General features: G+C 33.7%; 3 protein-coding genes across 11 annotated transcripts in view; 1 reads left to right on the top strand and 2 right to left on the bottom strand.

Annotated features, from left to right (window-relative positions):
* LOC105231136 (ubiquitin-conjugating enzyme E2 G1) overlaps positions 1 to 23,680 on the bottom strand; it is a 539,049-nt gene that overhangs the window by 179,056 nt on the left and 336,313 nt on the right. The window lies entirely within an intron of this gene.
* The window catches only part of LOC105225614 (calcium/calmodulin-dependent protein kinase kinase 2), a 215,268-nt gene that overhangs the window by 37,488 nt on the left and 154,100 nt on the right, over positions 1 to 23,680 (top strand). The window lies entirely within an intron of this gene.
* Positions 5,333 to 7,082, bottom strand: LOC105225505 (uncharacterized). Its single transcript, XM_011204009.3, has one exon. The coding sequence runs from the start codon at positions 6,686 to 6,688 to the stop codon at positions 5,588 to 5,590; it is 1,101 nt and encodes a 366-aa protein (XP_011202311.2). The 5' UTR covers positions 6,689 to 7,082; the 3' UTR covers positions 5,333 to 5,587.

Raw genomic sequence — 23,680 nt, 5'->3', positions numbered from 1 at the left:
CAAAAGAGTGGATTTAAGTCATCTATTGAAAACTATAGGGGAATAGCAAAGTTGTCAGCAATACCTAAACTGTTTGAAGCAATTATAGCAGACGACATAACCTTCCGGATCTCTCCACTAACTTCTTGTTCTCAGTACGGTTTTCGTAAAGGGAAATCCACAATAACTAATGTGCTTTAGGAAGAATAAGAATACTGATGTTATATACACAGATTTTAGTAAGGCTTTTGATAGAGTAAACCATTCAATTCTTTTGAATAAACTTGCCCCCTTGGTTTTTAACCAATATTTCTAAAATGGGTTGCTTCTTATGTTAGTAATAAAAAGAATTCAACAAGTCATATTTAACGATACTTTTTCTGACATAATCAATGTTCCTTCAGGCGTTGCTCAAGGCAGCCATCTTGGTCCAATTCTGTTCTTGTTATTTATTAATGACATATCATCTGTTAAGTTTTCAAAAGTTTTATTATATGCTGACGATGTAAAACTTTTTAAAACATATACTTCAAACAGCGAAAGATGTCAGTTGCAAACAGACTTAAACAACCTAGTTTCTTGGTGTGATAGAAATGACATGCCATTGAACCCTAAAAAATGTAAAACGATGTACTTTTCACGTAGAGAATTTAGAGATCCGCTTACCACAAAAATTCGTTTTACATCTCTGGTGAGGTCTATGTTAGAGTATGCTGCTGTGGTTAGGAACCCTAGTTACCAAGTCCATTCGGATAAGTTAGAGTCCGTTCAAAAACAAATTTTACTTTTTGCCTTAAATCATTTGCATTGGGATTCCAGTTTAAATCTTCCCCCTTACAATAACTGTTTAAAACTTATAAATCTCCCGACACTCGCTAGTCGTAGGGAGATGCTTGGTATAATATTTCTTGTAAAACTCAAGAGTGGGTCAGTCTGCAGCCCATCTCTCTTATCTGATATTAATTTTAACGTTCCCGCTCGCTCTACCTGGCAGTTTAGACCCATACTTTTAAAATTTTCTAGAACAAAATTTGGGTTAAACGCACCATTCCGCCGTATATGTCATTATTTCAATTCTCATTCCAGCACATTTGATCTAACAGACTCACTCTTTACCATTAAAACAATTATTTTATCTACTCTTAACAAATAACATTTAAAAATAAACTTTAATCTATGTAATTCTTAATTTTGGCTGTTGAAATTTTTATTTCTGTAGCTGAGCACCTTAAGATCGCAACGCTTAAAACTCTCTTGCCTTTTATGACTCGGCTAATTCCGCTCGTTCGCGGATTGCGCCCCTCGCGTCGGTTAGGCGGGAGGAGGTTAATCATTGGGTATTATTATTATTAAAGGCACTCCAGGCTCGTATTTCAGTTTCATTGAGCATTTATTCAAATGTTTTGTTTTTCATTATTTCTCTTAGTTACGGACCCACAAATATGTTCTCCTTAATTTTTGCTTCACTGACAATGATACAAGAACCCTCTTCCATTTCTGTCCATTACCTTAACAAAAATCTTCATTAAACTAGAGGTTCACTGGTAACGTTTTTTTTTGTCCCGGAGTGAGTGCCTGACGTACTGGCCACTGCTACTGTACATAATGACTCTCGCACGGATGTCCCATTCGCAAAGGAAATAATAATATATCTCATATTCTCATATGATTCCTTCATATGAACCGCATGAACTAAGATATTTGTTACCGTTATGAACCAATACCACCTTTAAACTAAGCTTAGAGGAATCAATGAATAGACGCCAATCATGTGGATCTTGTTTGTGTCCCAGAGCGTTAAACAAAAGGTTAACTTCTGCAATTTGTGTGGTTTTCTGCCGTTTTCTGTAAAAAAGTAATAGTTACATCACTTTGGAGAAGGTTCCAACCTTTTAGTCTGGATGTTAAAAGTTCGGAATGCGATTTCGAAAGGCAATAAGTCATTAAGTTCAACCTGTGAAATTAGATGCGACACTGTTGAACATCCTGGTAAATCGAATAAAGATCGGTTGTCATTTCCTTTGCGGTTTCTGTAATTTCCCTTGAAGAGCTAGTCGATTCCAGTTCTTCATCGAGACTGATTCTGGAGCTTTTGGTATCGGAAGTTGGTTACTGTGTTTGAAAGGTCTTAAAGCTGATGGTAAATTACAGTACTTAATCGTATGTAGATTTCGGTCCAATACCTTTAATATTCGTGGGGCAAAAATAACAGTCTGTAAAATGGTCTTTAGGTTTTCTCCAAAACATTCGCATTGCAAGGTGCATTTTACGATTTGAACCAGGTTGTTAACAATTTTACACAAGTTTTACAACATATACATATGAGGGGCACATTCTTTGTCTTGGTCCCCAATTTTAACACCAAAATACAGTTCGTAACATTTTAGCCCAAGCGGAGGAATATTACGTTTTTGCGATTTAAAACTTAGTTCTCCACTCACATAACAAAAACTGTTGGCACTATTTACGCACTGCTTAGGCATTGTACCTAAAAATCTTAAACACAGTAATTTCAAAAACGTAAAAGGATGTAAACTCAAAAACGTTTTGCTATCCAAACATAGAAATAGAACACGTAACCGATTCGGACACCGTAAGTCTACTGATAAATTTTGTAAAAAAAGAATTATCGTAAAATACGCTTTTTACTTCAAAAAAGCAGGCAGAAGCGGTCTAAAGCGGATAAATCCCTGATCGTATGAAAATATGAGATGATACAATATAATGAAATTTTATGTATTGTAAAATCTAATGCCGCAGGTTACAGAATATTTGTGGGTAGTAGAAAAATTCTGTTTTCAGATTTACTTCAGTGTATCAAACTGCATTAGGAACACCTAAGGATTTTCATGTCACAAATTATATGAATACCGGTGTAATCAAATGCGTTCTATTTCTTTGCCCAATCACATTTCGTTAATTTGCAATTGAAAGAAGTAACAACGAAAAAGGAAGCATGGTAACGGTTGAAAAAATTATTGCGATGCACTTATGTTATAAAAATAAATCTTATTTGAGTAATTTGTTTGCGTGTGTAGCAATTATTCGAACGTGTCGCGGAAAGATTAGGTTTGCTTGATGCCTAAGCATCCGAAATGAAAAATTAAGGTTTATTCGTTGGTTAAAAGTTTTCCCAGGTAACGCCGAGAGGGTTGTTCAAAACTCCAATTTAAAATTTTTTAGATCATTTTGAAGAAAAAAAGTCGAAAAAATAACAAATTTGGAAATAAGGTCATAGTATTCAAATTTCACCTAGATCATTGGTGCAGTAGTTTCAAAGTTCTAAAAGCACCAACTTGAGAAGCGTAAGTTGTGGGGAAAACGCTTTAAAGTTGTGAAGCTGTTAGAGTTTATCGACTTAAAAGTTGACACAATATTCTTAAAATTTTATAAACTTTATGCCCAACTGGCAAGTAATCAACATCATTTGTATTTAGTACTTTACGAATCGAGTATCAATTGATTTATTGAGGAAAAAATTGAAATTTTTTGTAATGTACAGTGGGTTCGCAGAAATTTCAAGCATTTTCTTTTTTACAAACGAAAATAGGATAAATTAACGAGAAATGAAAATTTAATTTTTCATTGCAAAATAGGAATTTAAACTTGAAAATTTAATTTCAGCATTTTGAGCTACTTTTGAATTTACATTTTTTCGCGCTTGCGTAATTCGGTTTCGAGGCTGAATTGAAATTTACAATTTTGAGCTGCAGCTTGGACAGAACCATCATGTTCAATTCTCTAGAGCTAGAGAGAGAAAAACGTTTTCATTCAATTTTGAATTATAGGTTTGGAATTAAAATTTGGTTCAATCCGATAATTTGTTTTAAGAAATATTGTTTTTTAATTTTTAGATTTTGAGGGTAACAAATTAAAAACAAAAAATTATTATGAATTAATTCATTTATTTATTATATTTGAGTTTCATTACTGTATTATGTTTCGTACTGGAGATATTTGTAAAATCGTATCTTATAAAATCATATTTGCTTTAAAATCAAAAACAATAACTCAAATAAGATATACTCCTGAACTAAACTAAAGAAGGTAATTTTAATATATATAGGTATTAGAAAGCCGGAGTGAGATCTGGACTGATTGCATTAACTTTTGGCAATACTCAAATTTATTTGAGAACATGTTTCTAGGCAATTTTATGAAAACAGCTCAAATACTGAGCCAGTTAGAATAAAAAAATTTATGGGTACTAAATAGGAGCTGCGTAATTCATTGCCATTTCACACATTTGCGGCATTAAACAATAACATATCTAGTATTATCGTCCACTTAATTTCCACAAGATATTTTACCTATTGACCGATAGACATGGTATAAGGTCAACCGGAAATTTGAAATTCTTATTGGGCTAGGCGTAGTATTGACCCGATCTTATCCATATGGTTATCATTACCAGAAAAAAATGTTTTCTCAGGTTCATTGACATATTGACTAATATTTTATAAGGTACATAGGCAAACGTTTGTTTGAAAACCATTGTATTCGGTATACAGGGACAAGAGAAATATTTTTAGTGTCACAACAGTCACAAGTGCCATTAGAAAGATACTCCTGAACTGCATTATGGGATTTTAAATACGTTCTTTAAGAAAATACATTAAAAATATCGCATTCCACACATGTGTATATAACCTTTTAAGACAATAAAGATATATTGGCCGATATATGCGGCATAAAGCCAACCGGAAATTGAAAATTTATATATTGCGTATAGGCGGTTAGAGAAAGTACTAATTAATGCTGTCATCATAAACATATTTTCTCCGTATTGACATACTCACAAATTGACTCATATTTTCAGATTCGATTCCGACTTTATACAAAGCTGACCTTATGTTGTTCCGTCGACTAATATTGCGCAACTACATGTATTTTTTTATTTTCACAATTTGTTTTAATGGAAGATTTTGTTCCGAAACTGTGAGGCGGATACTATGGCAAGAAAAACATGGTAAACTAGGTAGCTCGAGATTAAAGATTTTGATTTCTTGAATACGGTAATTTTTGGCGACAAGTCAATGCTCAATATTTTTGCGCAGATTATGTTTCACGGTAACCCAAAAAGTGGATAGATGTGATTAAAACAATATTCTCATCCACAATTTCGCCAACCTTCAGATCTGGATGAGCAATTATATACATTTACTGAAACCAGTTATTGGAGAAAAGTATTTGTTAACACCGCATAAGTTACAAACAACTGAAAAACTAATTTTTCGTAGATTGGTGGTCGAATAAAAGCCGATTACATTACACGCCGTATTAAAGGCTAAGTGGTACCACACTAAATATAGCTTAATTACTTGCTTTCAGATATTTAAGAAGAATATACAGCTTTTCATATAGTAAGTTGTGACATAAAGATGGTTTTTATTATGGTTTTTATACAACATTGCGTAAGTGTATCATGCATAGACCTCTAGTTTACAATATGCAGCGTTATATTAAAAACAATAATAATTTATATTAATTTAATTCAAATTAAATTCTACATTTTTTACAGCAGTGGTGTAGTGATTCAATCACAATTGTAGATAATTAAAAATATGTAATATTTAAAGTTTATGATTAATTTTTATAATTGAAGTATCTAGTGAATATTGAAGCATACCTTAAGGTCATTTCGCATCTGGTTTGTTGGAAAACCAAATGGTAAGCAATTTTTTTTAGATGCATTTACATTTTTCTTTTCACTTAATTGTATAATGTTTTCACTGCGTTTTATTCTTCTTGATTCCACCCTCCCGCGATTTATTTCTATGTCATAATATATTTGTAATTCTTTTAAAATATTAAATAATTTCTCGAAGTCGTTTTCCGGGAAACGTAAAAAATTGCACTTTATACTGTATTCTTTACAAATGAAACAATTAAACAAACGCTGCATTTTAAATTCTAGTTGTTGCATGAGGTATTTAACCGCAATTTTTGTCATTGAAAACACATTGTATACAGTTTGTAATCTTGTTTCGGTGGCACATTTATATATCTGTGTTGACCACTTTTGTAAAAATTCAAAATACTTATTAAAACACCAGTTATCAAATAAAAAATGTTCATCACGTAAAATATTTTGCTGTATATCAGCATAGTTTTCAAATGTTGTTCGAATGATATATAGAGCATTATTAATGTATTCCATTCCCTCGTCAAGTATTTCGAAAAATACAACATTAAAAAATTCCATTTCAGCAAAATAATTTGTTAACTGCAACTTAACATGAGGTGGCAGCATTTGTTGACCGGTGGGTACTCTGCGGAGTTTCATTAAAAAAGTAACACTTTCATTTTTACTGGTTTGCAAAAACATTTCCGATTTAAATGAGAATTCTTTTAAGTCGCGGGATGCTGTTTTGTAGAAATCCATGTGATCATTTAATTTCTGCCATTTCTGCTGCGACCGCTCAAAGCTTAACTTATTATCGAGTGTGTTTAATATTATTGAAGTTGTTAAGTTTTTTTGTAAATTTTCTAAAAAGTTGCGTAGCGTATTCTGCAGCTTACTTTTGACAATTTCAGCATCTTGTCCAGATTTGTAAAATATATTCGAGATCTTTGTATCAAGGTTTTTATTATTATCTCCTGCTAAATATTCGCCTTTCTGCATTGTATAATAATTCGAATTTTTGCATCTAGTTATTTGTGAAATTGCAATAATATAGATGAATATTGAAATAAAGAAACTCTTCATTTTTAAAATATATATCTTGTGTAAGCTAAGAAAATTTTAACACAGCTGGTTTACGATATGCACCAAATATAATTTATAATATAAGTATATACATATATACTTATATTTAGTCCTCTATAATTAGAAACCATTTGTTATGAGTTGTGTTCTTACGAGAACGTTGTAGGTACTATGTTGAAATGCATTTATGTATATTAAATATACATCTCTATGTACAAATATGAATTTCCAGGTCATTTTTTTTTATTAAAGATGTATACACCGGCGAAACACGGAGATTTTAAATCGTTATTTTTATATATGTATTTCGTGTTGAAAAATCTACGTATAATCTAAGTTTATTTTGGATTGATAAAATATTTACTCTTTTCTTTTTTGGCAAGTTCATTTAGCCTCGTTTCTTGTTTATTCATCAATATTTTTTATTTTCATATTTAGCTTTTTGAGCTTCCCAAGGCAAAAAAAATTGTGGTCATTAAGTGCGAACTGTTTGCATCTAACGCCTACTTGACCTTTAGCTTTGTATCGAAGGTGATTCAGTTTTTGTTCTTGTTACAATTTGGATAGCTTATGGTATGTACTATGAATGTAAATATATTTATGTCACACGCTGGCCTTAAGGGGTTAGGGGTAGTCAGAATTCTCAAAAAATACATTTTTTTTGCATTTTCGTTAAGTGTAATATCTTAAAAATATTCTCTGAAAATTACACGTAGATCCGATAATTAGGTTTTGAGTTATACGACAAATAACAAAGAGAGCTCGAGCACTTCAAAGGGCTAGTGTGAAAGTTTAAACGCGTTTTTCTCAAAACTATGTTTTTTGAACTGGTGACAACTCTAACTCGAAAACCGCTCACTCGATTTACATAATAAACTCGGGCCTGATCGAAGGATTTCCTGAGGCCACCATTTTGTTAATTTTTGAAAAAAAAAAATCCCAGAATACAAAGGATTATATATTTATAAAACTAATTTTTTTTGTCCGATTGATTTTAGATGAATCTGCAAGGACTTATGTTTGTTACCGCAAGTACCTTTTTTGGAACTTGGTCAACACAAACAACTATAATTTTGGAAATAACATTTTTTTTTTTGAAATTTTCGTGACTTCAAGTCAACACATTCTATAATAATGCCATATTACTACGTTTGTAAAATAACACGATTTAATAGCAAAAAAAAAATACTGAAAATTCTAATTTTTTCGTGCCTCTGACTACCCCTAACCCCTTAAGATGGATGCCGGAACTTGTGTCTTTAATTTGTATTTGTGACAGCTTTACTCTGGGATGTGGAGTAGGTGCAATTTAAATTAATAGCCTTGGTTGATCGGAAACCCTCATATTGCTTAAAGCAGGTTTTGTATTTGGCGTAAGACGAGGACTTAACAATTTCTGTATCCAATATGGCGTCAAAAGCAGCATGTGCAGAGGTGTCCAAACGGGTTCAGAGTTGCATTAAATTGGTGAAAGGAAAGATTTAGTGTAGTATATTATTAAACTGTTATCATCACAACTCAGAAAAGATAAGTGTAGCGTCTCCAATTTTTTTGTCCCTTTGTTTGCTTAGTAGCAACCCGTGTTGAGCGTGTAACTTCTGTACTTAGATTTTTATTATCATTAATTGTTTATTTCTGTCATTCAGTGTTATTTTTAGCAAATATGTCAGAATTTTAAATAAATAAGACTTTTTTATTTCCTTTTTTCAATGGCCTTTTTTTTGACAGATCACGTGTGAGTCGTGTAAAGTTGTTATGTTTTTTTTTTGTTCAGCAAGACTTACGCTTAAACAACGTTGACAAATCGCTCAACCTAATTACGAAAATTTACGTTCCGTAAAGAATGTGGTTTGGCGTTTCGCTCAACTTGTGGTCAACATAATCGGCCTACTGAGCGTACTATTCGCAACACCATCACCCATTTGAGACCCAGGTTTCTTTATTGGATCATTATCGACCGAATAGATCACATCCTGCCGTACACGAAGACTGTGGAGAGTCGATTCGGGGCCGTTCGCAACTCGCACTGACGTTTGGACGACTTGGCGCATTTGAGATGAAGAGCAACCAGAATAGATTCAAGAGCTACAATTTCATTCAGAAAAACACAACGGTTTGGTATGGTTTGTGGGCTGGTGAAATCATCGGGCCATATGTCTTCAAAAATAATGCCGGTGAGAACGTAATCGTATATGGCGACCGTTATCGCGCCATAATAACCGACTATTTGTTGCCTGAAATTGAAGCTCGTGATCTCGGTGACATTTGGTTTCAACAAGACGGCGCCTCTTCCCACACATTGCATCAATTAATGGATTTATTGAGAGAACACTTGGGTGAGCAGATAATTTCATGTTTTGGGCCGGTCGATTATTGTTTTTTTTTTAAGGAGAGAACTTCGAAAAGAATCACTCTATACTTTTGTTAAAAATTTTTCTTACATATGTTAATTTATTATTTGTCCACACTTTTTATCTATTTATATATTTTATGTCCGTTTGTTTAGTAGGATGTACCTACAAGCGGGTTTGCATGTACATACTTATAGATATGAAAGCTCTAGAGAATGAAGATCAATTTCCTTTGTACGTAAGTATGCACGATTTGTGTGTGCGTATGGTCATAAACATATAATATTGTGATATATTTTTGCAATAGTGGTTGGCGTTCTATCACAACTCGGTAGACTCCATCTTTGAGACTATTAAGTAGAAGGGATAAGTATGTACTAATTGCTACAGGATATGTCCAACAGGAGCAATAAAATACAGGCGAAATACTTAAGGGGTTACATACGTCCAGAAGCACCAAAAATGCGCTAAAAGAAAAACTGTTTTCAGAAGGGATAACAATAGAAATAAATATAAAGAAATTGTATACAATGTTTATTGCTACTTAAAGTTTATAAAAAAATGTATTTTAATTTTTCTTCACAAAAATTAGTACATAAAAATCACGTGACCCAAAGTACAATGAAAAAAAAAAATTGCTCCACGGTCTGCATCATTTATCCTTGAAATGTTGATGGATCTCTAAAAATAAAAAAAAATCTTGTAAAATGAAGTTGTAGTTATAGTCTGTCGAGCCGAATTTTTTAATTTCGAAAAATTTTTCAATTTACGGAATTTAGAAAAAAAGTATGCGTTTTACGTCATAAATGTCACACTTTAATTATATTTATAATATTTTTTAATAAAAATATCGAAAATGCGGCTCGACAGACTATATGGAAAACATTTTCGAATATTAAAAAAAAAAATCGCGTAAAAAAATGTTAAAAACTGTATGAGTTATCATGCAGACCGTGCCGGGAAAAGTAGTTTCGAGTAAAACGCGTTTAAACTTTCATTAAACTCTCGTCGGGCGGTCTGATTTCCTACCATAACTTTGTATGTATGTATGTGGAATCTTTACAATCGACTTTCACAGAAATACGCCTAAAACTATAAAGAATAATCAGCCCTATCACGCAATCCATCGTAGAGTGTTTTTTCGGGAAAGTTACGAAACTGCTATCATGCAATTCGAACAGTTCCGAAACTAAGTTCGAAATTCGTAGAGTTGCGTTCACTGAATTCACTAGGAACGGAAAATTTTTAAGTTTAGCAGAATTTTTGTACGACAGGTTTGTGCTAACGAAGAAATAAATTTCCATATGTGAGAGTCATGATTGCTGCCAGGAAACTGAACATTCACATAACGTATTTTCATTTTATTGTCTCATATCTGCAAAACATTGATTAAGATGTTTGAAATGCGAATTTGTCACCAAACTTACAATCATGGCATTGATACTAAAGTATCCTTTGCGGTTATAATAGAGAAACTTATCTTTAGTTGGGGCAACGATTTTAATATGTGTCCCGTCTACACATAAAATCGCGCCTGGAAATCCATATTTCTGAAAAAAATCCTTTTTCGCTTCCCTTTTTTCAACATCACTTAAATCGAGGTTTATACACTGAGGGCACAAATGAGACTGAAGCAATCTCAATACTTCTTTTAAGATGCAACAAAATGTTGACTGAGCCATTGGAATATCGAAGTCTTTACCCACTCCATGCTGATAGCCTCCTTCAGCTAAAAACCGTAAAACTGAAGACAATCAATGAAGTAAAGATATAGACGACGATCTTGAAGAACTTGCATTCATCTCTAGAACATCGAGGACATACGTAAAGGCCGCCTTATTTAAGCGATAGTTTTTAATAAACCTGTTTTAGAAAAATAATTTTAATAAAATTTAACAATGAATTTTTATGGATTTATGAACTGTACATTGTTTCGCCCACATCGAAAGGGTTACTCCTGTCCCTCAGTGATTTTCGGTGAATTTTTATATCACGCCGACTTCTCTCACGTTCTTCCTCAAGCAACATAAATGAAAACGTTAGCGAATACATATTTTTTGTTCGTAAAATCAATTTGAATATAAACGTTTCCACTTTTATTAATCCTAATTTTTATTTTTTCTTCTACACAGCTGATTTCGAAATGTCAAAATTCAAAATTAAGTCTGGCAACAAAAGTTTCGAATTCACATGAGTTCAATGATAGCAAATTGTTCGTATTCGTAGCGGACATTCGTATTCGTAGCTTTGCTACGATGGATTGCGTGATAGGGCTGAATAACCTATAAAAAAATCTATTTTTTGAAAATTCTGGACGTATGTAACCCATGATAGGTTTATTATTAGATAATTTACAATGGAAGATTCCGATATATCCGATACACTATCGTTGAGTCGTAACCAGTTGTAATTTAGTTGCAACTTACTTTCTTAAAAACCCGATAGTTCATCTTAAACGGCTTGCACCGTTTGGTACCGCAAAGATGTCTAATACGACACGACACCAGAAGAAATCAAATCGACGATAATGTCCCAAAATCAACCAGACAGCGAAATACATATACACAATTCTAATTAAAGTGTCGCTTAATATAATGTAAATTGTATTGTGTTTTGATAGATGTTTGCCAATTTGAATTTCTATGATGTGAATACTTATATGGTATGCATGTAATTTGTTCTCCAAGATTCTTTATTATTTGGTTAACCAGTGTTTTTGTAATTTCAAAGTTGATTTTTTTTTAGAAATGGTTTAATATTTTAAAATTTAAATTTGTGCTTTTATATTTTCGCTATAAAGGAAATTTCAATTGAGGAATCGACACACACCACCTCTTCGTCAATTTCAAAACTGCTTTCGACAGAACGAAAAGGAATTGCCTTTATGCCGCACAGCTAATACGGCTGTGTAAACTGACATTGAGCAACACCAAAAGCTCCGTCAGGATCAGGAAGGACATCCCTGAGCCGTTCGATACCAAACGAGGTTTCAGACAAGGCGACTTCCTATCGTGCGACTTCTTCAACCTACTGCTGGAGAAAATAATTCGAGCTGCAGAACTTAATCGAGCAGGTACAATCTTTTATAAGAGTGTACAGCTGCTGGCCTATGCCGATGATATTGATATCATCGTCCTCAACACCCGCGCCGTTAGTTCAGCTTTCTCCAGACTGGACAAGGAAGCAAAGGAAATGGGTCTGGCAGTGAACGGGGGCAAGACGAAATATCTCATGTTATCAAACAAACAGGTGTCGCACTCGCGACTTGGTTCTCACGTGACTGTTGGCTGTCATAACTTTGAAGTCGTAGATAATTTCGTCTATCTTGGAACCAGTGTAAACACCACAAACAATGTCAGCCTGCTACTTCGGACTAAGTAGGCAATTGGGAAGTAAAGTCCTCTCTCGACGAACAAGAACCAAACTCTATAGGTCACTCATAATTCCCGTTTTGCTGTGTGGTGCAGAGGCTTGGACGATGACAACAACTGATGAGTCGACGTTGCGAGTTTTCGAGAGAAAAGTTCTGCGAAAGATTATGGTCTGTTGCGCGTTGGCCACGGCGAATATCGCATTAAATGGAACGATGAGCTGTATGAGATATATGACGACATTGACATAGTTCAGCGAATTAAAAGACAGCGGCTACACTAGCTTGCTCATGTTGTCCGAATGGACGAAAATACTCCAGCTCTGAAAGTATTCGACGCAGTAATAAAAATTTACCGAATTATAAAGGGTTTGTCCGAAAAGTAACTGATTTTCTTCCGCCGCGACTGTACTTCGGAGCGTGCGCCCACAGACTGGATTCGGTAGAGGAGGTTCCTAGCTAACGAATGAGCAGCTGGTCAGTTGTCTCGGAGCACCTGAAGAGTCAGGGCAAACATTTTCGCGCGCCGAAAATGCAGCGTTCGTTAGAGGTACGCGATTAAGTTCCGTGTGAAACGCGGCAAACCTGTGACAGAGACGTTTGATATGATCAAGCAGGCTTAACCACATTTTGCTTTAGCAAGAAGTGCTGTGTTTCGGTGGCACCAGACCGATAGGTCGCTGGAGGGCCGGGAATAGGTCGCTGATGAATGAGCAAATCCAAAGAGAAAACCATGCTTATTATTTTTTTTTTGGCATTAAAGGCATCGTCCACCATGAATTTGTTCTTCCTGGACGAAACAATCGCAAAACATCGCAGCCGATTAAAAGTTGAACCACGACAACGCCACGGCTCACACCGCCCTTCTTGTGAACAGCTACGTAATCAAGGCTGGCATCCCAACGCAGCCGCTCTACAGCCCAGAAGGGAGCTTTTAAATCGACTCAGTCCTATTACTTTCCGGACAGACCTTGTACGCGTCAGTGATCGCTTTTCATTACATTTGGTAATTTGCAAAACAATGAAAAGAGATTTCCGCACAAAGGAAAAACGTTATTTTGAGCGCACTGTATATGTGGATGTGCAGTGGGGAGTATTACTAACCGTTTTGTTTAGAATTAAACATAATGCGCCCAATACATTACACCAGCATGCTGGTACCTGATTGTGCCAGCTGATCGATCGTGTATGTATTTTTGGTGTGATTGCACCATCTGCTGAAGCAAAACCGAAACGATTTTGATAGTTTTCTGATTGCACAAGCATGCTGGTGTATTGTATTTTGAATTTACCGCATTTAATTAGACCTTTCAAAAAGTGAACATCGCAGATACATATGAATTCAAAGGAAAAACTATTTTGGGGAGAATTCATTGGTCTATATGAATCAATACCGTGCCTGTGAAGGGTTAAGAGAGCGGAACCCTTAATCTAAACATGATTTTTTCATTGATTTTTTTTCGTTTTATTTTCAAGACAACAGCGATAATAATTCCTGCACAAATTTTGGCTACGGCCATAACGACCTTTTCCATATACAATATATAAAAAAATTAATATTGTACCAACATGCTGGTGTAGTGTATGCTTTAAGCTTTTTGACATCATAAGGTGATTGTACCAGCATGCTGTTGTAGTAACGGGTGATTTTTTTGAGGTTAGGATTTTCATGCATTAGTATTTGACAGATCACATGGGATTTCAGACATGGTGTCAAAGAGAAAGATGCTCAGTATGCTTTGACATTTCATCATGAATAGACTTACTAACGAGCAACGCTTGCAAATCATTGAATTTTATTACCAAAATCAGTGTTCGGTTCGAAATGTGTTTCGCGCGCGTGTTTTGTTCAGCGATGAAGCTCATTTCTGGTTGAATGGCTACGTAAATAAGCAAAATTGCCGCATTTGGGGTGAAGAGCAACCAGAAGCCGTTCAAGAACTGCCCATGCATCCCGAAAAATGCACTGTTTGGTGTGGTTTGTACGCTGGTGGAATCATTGGACCGTATTTTTTCAAAGATGCTGTTGGACGCAACGTTACGGTGAATGGCGATCGCTATCGTTCGATGCTAACAAACTTTTTGTTGCCAAAAATGGAAGAACTGAACTTGGTTGACATGTGGTTTCAACAAGATGGCGCTACATGCCACACAGCTCGCGATTCTATGGCCATTTTGAGGGAAAACTTCGGACAACAATTCATCTCAAGAAATGGACCCGTAAGTTGGCCACCAAGATCATGCGATTTAACGCCTTTAGACTATTTTTTGTGGGGCTACGTCAAGTCTAAAGTCTACAGAAATAAGCCAGCAACTATTCCAGCTTTGGAAGACAACATTTCCGAAGAAATTCGGGCTATTCCGGCCGAAATGCTCGAAAAAGTTGCCCAAAATTGGACTTTCCGAATGGACCACCTAAGACGCAGCCGCGGTCAACATTTAAATGAAATTATCTTCAAAAAGTAAATGTCATGAACCAATCTAACGTTTCAAATAAAGAACCGATGAGATTTTGCAAATTTTATGCGTTTTTTTTTTTAAAAAAGTTATCAAGCTCTTAAAAAATCACCCTTTATATTGTGCGCTTAAGCCAAATAGATAAAAAACCTTTTAAATTTTTATGGTAACATCTCACTCTTATTTTTGCTAATCACTGTATATATTACACTAAACGGCTTTAGGATTTTCCTGAAAATTAAAATAGTTCGGTAACCGTATTTATTAAAGGATATTAAATGCATATGTAATTTTATGAAATTAAAAGTGATTAAATTTCTGACCAAATCTTGTGAATCTGGTGGCGTTCAAAGCTGCTTGGCGACATCGTAGTGTAATTAAAGCTTAACTACAATTGGTATATGCTTCGAGTCGTCGATTGTCCTTAAGTAGTGGTCACTTCCTTGACCAAATTCTTCCGCTCTTTTTACAATCATGCCGACGAGATGAGTTGAATTCCGGGTGACTGTTTATCTGTCTGTCCGTACAAGCCGTAATGTGAGTCAAGCTTAAGATATCGTAATAATACTTCGAACACGGGTTCCCTGGCAAAAAAGAGGACAAAATGATATTCAACGATAACCTATGAAATGTCATAACTAAGCCACAAATTAAGATACACAATGTGTTATTTGGTACAGGGGATCGCAGAGGTAAGGGCACATGGGGGCTGAACATTTTTAAAAAGTGGGCGTGGCCCCACGCCCTAATAGGTTTATTGTATATACATATGTATCTCTCGAACCCTTCAAGCCATATCACCCAAATTTGCACAGCTTTAATCCTTTTAACAGCTTTTACTACAATGTGAAAATGAGTGAAATGAGGTAACGGGTTTGTTAAGGGTTACCTAAAGAGTGTAAATAGTCAAGATGGTACAAGGCTTTATAGGAGCTGGTGTCAAAATTGGACAATGAGTGTGGCACAGTGCCTATTGCTGACTTTTTACTACAAATATTGGCTAATGTGTGAGATTTTTTCCAAATTCGGTGATAATCATACGCCTTAGCGAAATGTCTGTATGTCTAAAATCCGTGGAACCGGGTCTATATTTCATACCAAAAGAGTTCAAATTTGAGTGTGATTTTAATTATTAAAATTTATTTCGTATTGCTCATTGAGACTCCATATTGCCTATGGAATACAATATATGGCATTAAAATTTGTATGCTAACTATTGTATTCATTGAACTGTCACTTCAGTAGTATGACAGATCAGTCCGAGAACTTAAAACATAGAGAAGGTGCAGGTTCGATATCGAACATTTTTTAAACTTGAAGTACGGAATTCACCTCAACCACAGAATTCACTCTGTGAAATGTTAACAGTGCACAGTGGTCGATTTGAAATATTTAGGCGGCCAAAACTATTTTTGGACGTTAATGGCTTCGAAAGACTGTATTTTAAAAAAACTGTCTATTTATTTTAAAAAATAAATAAGAAAAACATATATTTTATAATAAAAACACATTTTATTCTCATAAACCATAAATAAATAACAATGCATTAAATTGTCTTAATAAAAGATGTTTCTATCTCGACTTCTTCGTGCTCAATACTTGATTGTCTGTGGGGCTCGGCAGGTTCTAATAGTTCTATAACTTCACTGGAAAAAATGTTGTGTGAAGTTTCCTTTAACGATCTTTCACTACTTACGAGTGGATCTGAGGTAAGAAGCAATCTTTGATAAATATCACAGTTGCATTCTTCTCTTGAAAATTTTCTTGAAAAATTCTGTCTGTATGACCGAAAATGTTTATTTCGCGCTTCTGCAGCCTCCTCCGACAATTGGCCGATTGGCAACAGTGCATTATCTATCATGGTCGCCCCATGTAATAGTAATTTATGCATTGTTGGAGTCATGGGATGCCATCCGTATAATTCCATATAATTTATTTTGTGTCCACTTGAAATCGCCTCTAATAAGATTTTAAATTTATGTATTAATTTGTGGTTAATGCCTGTTATGTCCGCCGCTAATTCTGTGTTTTCAAAAAATCTCCTACTAGTATTGCCATCATTGGTATTACCAAAATTGGCTTTAGGCATGTCCAGTTTCTAAGCGGAATCTTTCTTGGATTTCTTTTTTCCTTTCTTCTTCTAATGCTTTCTCTTCCTCAGTCCTTTTCTTTCCATATTTCTACACGGGCAATTTATATGCCAAATGCAGAATGCTTTCAAAAATACGTATTTTTGCGTGCAATACCGAAATACCAAACTCAAGAGCATCGGGACTTATCTCGTTCTTTTTGCTTAAATTATTGAAATTTTTTGAAGTGCCGCCACATATATAGCATCGGCTAGTTGAGATCGTGTTGGTTACAGCATTGCAAACTTTGCCATCAATCATGGTCATTTTTAAAATGTGATTATAAGAAAATTCTTTTCCATCAATATTTACTTTTGTAGGAGTGAGGTTCTTAATTTCATTTTGCACATAACTTATTTCCTCTTTTGTTACATCTGTAGTTTCTTTCACATACCGAAATCTGATGGGGCGGCAAAATCGTGGTGATGATGGTGATGACTTTCTTTCAATTTCGTTAAGGGTTGATAACACTTCTTCCAGGTAGATTGATAATCGTTGAATAGTATGATCCATTAGGCATTGTAAACTAATTTCTGCGCAGGTAGCCGCTACTCGCAATGCCGTCTTTGGTGGGTAGCATTCTTGTTTTGCTTTCAACAAAAGGTCGTAACAAGGGTAATGCTTTGGGTTAGTTGCCCTTATTATTTCATATTATCGCCTTGTTAGGTCAGCTTCTACGAACATTTTGAGTGCTTGGAACGGGATGAAAGGAGCAATTGTTTCATTGGTCTTGGAATAGGCTTTTCTATATTTACTAGCCTTTGTTGGTGAATTTCGTATATTTTTGAGCACTTTTGAGGCATTTCGTTTTCCCTTTTTTTGCAATATGACTTGTGCGGCATGTATAATCATTTCATCATCAACATTTGATCGAATTCCCTCAGTTTTTCTTCTCTTGCTTCGTTCACTCGAATCCGAAAATGATTTGCTCGGGCGACCTGGTTGATTAAGCGAATGCACTGATATTTCAAAAGTGCCTTCCAGCCACTTCTGGTTGTTTTTCATAAAAACTTCTTCGACTTTATGAGCTTTTATCCATCTCTGTTTAAATTCGTGTTTGATGTAGGAAAATTTATGCTTAAGGTATTTTTAACAAAATACTTTAAACTGCTGTCTTTAAGGAGTAAGCGGGATTCTGCGGCTCTTGTTTTTTTTTATAGAAAAGCTGAATGTGTAACGTTTTCAATAAACAAAAAATATGATCCGGACGAACCCTGATCCATAACAAAATTGCTTTTGAAATTAAAAAAATTACATTTTTTATGTGAAAAAGAGGGTATGTTCAACTACCGAAAAATATAACGAAAGTTAAAAATAAAAGGTAAAACTATTCTTTAATTAATAGAAGTTTACCTGAGCTATGGGAATCACTTTCTCTTTCACTTCACTACACAACTTAAAATAAACATACATTCGTATTGCGAAATTTGATATAATTTGGGCACCCAAATAGAAATACGTATCAAGTCAACGATCAAATTGCGTCTAACTGTACGGAAGCGGTGACGTATGGTTGTTGAAAAAAAGGGTGGGGGTAATTCGCGGAAGTGTTTACTATACGTATACGTCAATATTTTGTGTCTACTACGTAATTAAGATTTTGACTTTTGGCCGCCTAAATACTTCATATCGATCACTGTGCAGTGTTAACAGTTCTCTCACATACTCAAACAGAGAATGTAAAGAAAAATAAATATACGTATGTATTTACGGCATATAATGATAGCATATATGCCCAATCAGGGAATATTGAAGAAAAATGAGTTCTTTGATATTTCATTTTAAACAGTGAAAACTTTATACAAATTTATACATTCTCACATACTCAAGAATATGAAGAGACATAAATATATGGGGTATTCCATACCAAATCGACCACTTTTGAACCCGACCCCTTTAGATTTTGCTGAAACTTATCCATCCTTTTCTACCCTTTGAAACAAATTTTTGGGAATTTTTTCAAAATTTTTTGTCCAACTTCAAAAAAGTTGTGAATTTTTCAAAAAAATTGCTTTTTTTATTTTCAAATGGCATAACTTTTGTAGAAATTGACTTTTGGGGACCTTTTTTTTAAATTTTCGTTTTTGAATGAACTTTAAAATACACGAAAAAAATTTAACACGATCAGTAAAATCGTCATTTTTTGGAAATTCGCCATTTTTTTTTTCCTCAAAAAAAACTTCAATTAATTTGACAACTATCCCTGCTAATCCCGGAGTGGGCTGATTTTTTTTATTTATTTAAAAAAAATTTTCAAAAATGAAAAAAAAAATTTCCGCAAATTTTATTTTTATCATATAAAAAATATAATTTAACAATTTTATGATATAATATTCTCAATTTATAGACTTAATTTACGAATATAATCACCAAGATGAAAATTTTTACCTATTAGTAAGGTCGATAAAGTAGGGTTGGACAATTATAGACTATACCTATAGTCAGTATACTAGAAACTATACGCTAGTATGACCTGATCCCTTTTTTTTGATAAAAGACGAACAATTGACTAGAACCACATCTAATTGCTATTTGCGGAGAAGATCACTTTCTTTCATCTAATGCAAATTTTTGGTTACGCGTTAATTTCTTCCGATTATTTGACATTTTGCACAACTTTTCCAATACACGACAATAACTGAACAGTGTTGACCCAATTTAATAAAAAATAATTAAGTTTTAAGTACCTTCATACTAAATCTAATAGTAATTTTTTCAAATTTACAGTGATATACACAGCTCAAGATAGTCTACCAATTATTTGAATCCTTGTGATGACGTTATATAATTTTAGGAAAAATTCACCTTAATTTTTTATCAAGCTATGTATTTGTTGTTTTTCTTAAACATAATGAAATGAAACGAAAAAGAAAGTTTGGTCTTGGTGTGGGCTGTGGAAAAATTGTATTATTATTTGGCAGGGCTACACTTTGATCTAATAACCGAACAAAAACCACTAGAGACCATATTTAAGCCAACCTCACGACCCCCAGCGAGGATCGAAAGATGGTTGCTAAGGTTACAGTCATATCGTTTCCCATTGATATATAAACCAGGGAAAGAAAATATTGCGGATTCACTTTCTTTCCCCGCATGGCACCAAGAGCGCTCCACCGACAGAACTAATGTTTAGCAGAGTAATAAGAGACAAAATTCCCTGCATTCAGGACCTTGTAGGCGAAATGTCTGACTCAGAAGAGAAAGATAAGGAGATGTGGGAAATGTTGACATCCAAGTTGGAGATACATACATACAGTACTCTTATAGAATGTAATATTTTCACATAAGTTGACACCCACATTTGATACTACCAAGTACATATAAGATAGTAAAGCAAGAAAAAAATTGTTCTCAGATTTCCGCTGATGGTAAAACATACACCAGGAATGTTGGTCATTTGAAAAAGATTGTAACCACAAATCCATTGAGAACCTCAAACTACGTCTGGAGAAAAAGGAAGGAATTTGGAGATCTGCACCTATAAGAGAAAGTGACAATACACTCTCATAATACAGCAAGAATGAATGCTTTTATGTTACGTGTCTGTAAATACATTTTATATGAGAAATATACTTGACGCCGACTGTGCGGGACAGGAAGTTTGATAGTTGTTAATATAATATTATAATTGTAAGTTATATATATGAATTATAATAAAACGTGAAAATAATAAATGGCAGGATATTACATGTGTCACATGTCAAAATTGAATTCGTTAAGAAATCAAAAAGAAAATAATTATGTAAATCAATATTAATATCAAAATCAATGAGTAAGAACTACACAAAAACGAAAAATTTTAAAAAGTTTATCATTTCAAAAAATTCTTACCAGACATAAATTAATTAATAAAATATAATAATTGAAAATAGTCCTGTTGTTGTGGTCATTAAATTAAAATAACGGTGCGATATTAATGCAACGCATTTTTCACGAAATTAAGTTGAATTGATTCAAAATTAATAATTCACAAATATTTATGCTCAAACCCATTTTTAGGAAGGTTAATGTAATTCTGAAGTTTACTGACCTATAGATTGATTGCGCTTTAAGTTGATTATCATACAAGTATATTTCGACACGATAAATATGAATTTTGAGCCGAAAATGTTGTGTAGAACATGAGTTAAGGCATTCTGAACACCACCGCCTATAGTGAATATATCAAAAATTGCACTTTTGGTAGACATTTGAAAAAAAAGTTGCTTTTTTTCTAATCAAAAAGAGTAAAAACACGTCTAGTGGACCCACCATTTTCCACTTGGTCATCGAATTTGAATGTGAGTATTTTTTCATAAAGTAGTCACCATGAACAAATAATCCCCCTCCCATTTTTTTTTAAATTTTAGTTTTAACAACCTTTTTTTTTAATTGAAAATTTTTACTACTTTTTTTTTTTAAATTAATAATTAAAAAACTATTGGTGATTTTTTGATAAAATTTTCAGGAGTTATAGTTCAATACTTGTACTTTCAGAAAATATGCATGAGTTTTAATTATTTTTATTTTTTCATATTGTTTAATAACTTTTAAGTTAACAAATGAACATTTTAATGACTTCTCCCTCAAAAATAAAAAAAATTTTTCCAGTATTTTGCAATAAATATTCAAGTAACGAAATCCGCGAAAAAATTTGACTGATCGCAATTAGATTAAGCAAAAAAAATTTTTTTAAGACGGGCTGCCGGTACATAATTCATGCATATTGCGCAGTAGAAGAGTTCCGTTGAACGAACAACTTGGATTCTCGGGCACGCGCTGTATACGAACACACAATTATATACCGGCAGCGCTGACCGCCCGTCTTAAAAAATTTTTTTTTTGCTTAATCTAATTGCGATCAGTCAAATTTTTTCGCGGATTTCGTTACTTGAATATTTATTGCAAAATACTGGAAAAAAAATTTTATTTTTTGAGGGAGAAGTCATTAAAATGTTCATTTGTTAACTTAAAAGTTAATAAACAATATGAAAAAATAAAAATAATTAAAATTCATGCATATTTTCTGAAAGTACAAGTAGTGAACTATAACTCCTGAAAATTTTATCAAAAAATCACCAATAGTTTTTTAATTATTAATTTAAAAAAAAAAAAAGTAGTAAAAATTTTCAATTAAAAAAAAAGTGTTGTTAAAATTAAAATTTAAAAAAACTGGGCAGGGGATTATTTGTTCATGGTGACTACTTTATGAAAAAATACTCACATTCAAATTCGATGACCAAGTGGAAAATGGGGGGTCCACTTGACGTGTTTTTACTCAAAATCGAAATTTTTGGAAGTTTTGATTAAGAACAGATCATTTCATGCGTTTGCATATACTGATTGTACCCTATAAGTTTTAAGCACTTCGGTGAAGCAATTTTTGAGTTACGATGGATGAAGTTTGAAAAATTCACTTTGAGAAGTTCTTCCAACTGCTGTATCTTTAAAACAACTTCAACTTTACTCCGGTATTATAGACATTAGGGTGTCCGTTATTTCCCAAATTTATTTTTGAGCCTGCAGTGCCCTCAAAATTTTTGGTAAATGCCCTAAAAAAATTATGAAGCCCATATGAGCTCTTAACGCAACGACGATTTATTTCCCATTTAAATAACATGGGGTTTTCGTAGCTTTTGCAATTAATTTTTTCTTTGCGAAACCAATTGATACATTGCTGCGGCATCGAATTATTTTTGTAGGAAATTGAACGTTCTACAAAAAGTTTCTCTGAAATTTTTCAAAAAAATCACTTCCGCCATAGTATAATATACTATAATTCTACTACTTTACTAACCGTATAATTTATAATTTTATATTACAATTGATTTTAAGTGCTCAATCTTTCAAACGAAAGAATAAAAAGAAATTTATATTTTCATTTGTCATTTGAAAGTTTGATTATCTCAATTAGGCGATTAAACATAGTGATTTGAAATTTGGTATTTTTTTTTGGTCTTCAAAATATTAAAAGCGGGTATTCTAAACAAACAAATTATCAACCACACCAATGGTAATTCCTTCTAAGAAATGTGTGAAACCATCATACCAACATACAAATGAACTATGCAATACGCTCTAAGTGTCAGGTAGCCGAACCGTTCCAACATTTGCGAAAATGTAGTGAAAAGAAAGGCGGAAAAACTTGACTCTTGTTACAGGAGCCAAAAGAAAATTTGCCGCCAATAACGACAAAATGTTTCCGTCGTTCCCACGACAGTCGGGTCTACATAAGTGGAACAGACCCGGACTTTTATTCGGCCAAACAGTGTCGAATTGGCAGAATCTGCGCCTACAACAACAACAACGACGTTTGAACGTCGACTTAGTTGCGATCGCAATAGCAATATAAAATCACAGTGATTTTAAAATAGCAATCACTGAAATCACAGATATTCTAAAATCACAATATCGCTCATCTCTAATATAAACACGTCTTGGGTCATTATTTTCATTTCTTAAAAAAAAATATTCACATATGCATATTCCCATTATTCTCTTATCATATCTACATTTATACCAATATAATTTCTATGGCATATATGTATATACATATGTATATTATTATATTTTTGGCACATTAGTCTGTATGTTTACAAAAGCAAAAACGAGCCACATATGTGCTAACGGAGAAATAAATTTCCATATGTGCGAGTCATGATTGCTGCCAGGAAACTGAGCATTCACATAACGTATTTTCATTTTA

This window comes from Bactrocera dorsalis, chromosome 2 (assembly GCF_023373825.1).
Source record: "Bactrocera dorsalis isolate Fly_Bdor chromosome 2, ASM2337382v1, whole genome shotgun sequence".
Taxonomy (NCBI): domain Eukaryota; kingdom Metazoa; phylum Arthropoda; class Insecta; order Diptera; family Tephritidae; genus Bactrocera; species Bactrocera dorsalis.
The sequence above is the reverse complement of the archived record's forward strand: the minus strand, read 5'-3'. Positions and strand labels throughout refer to the sequence as shown.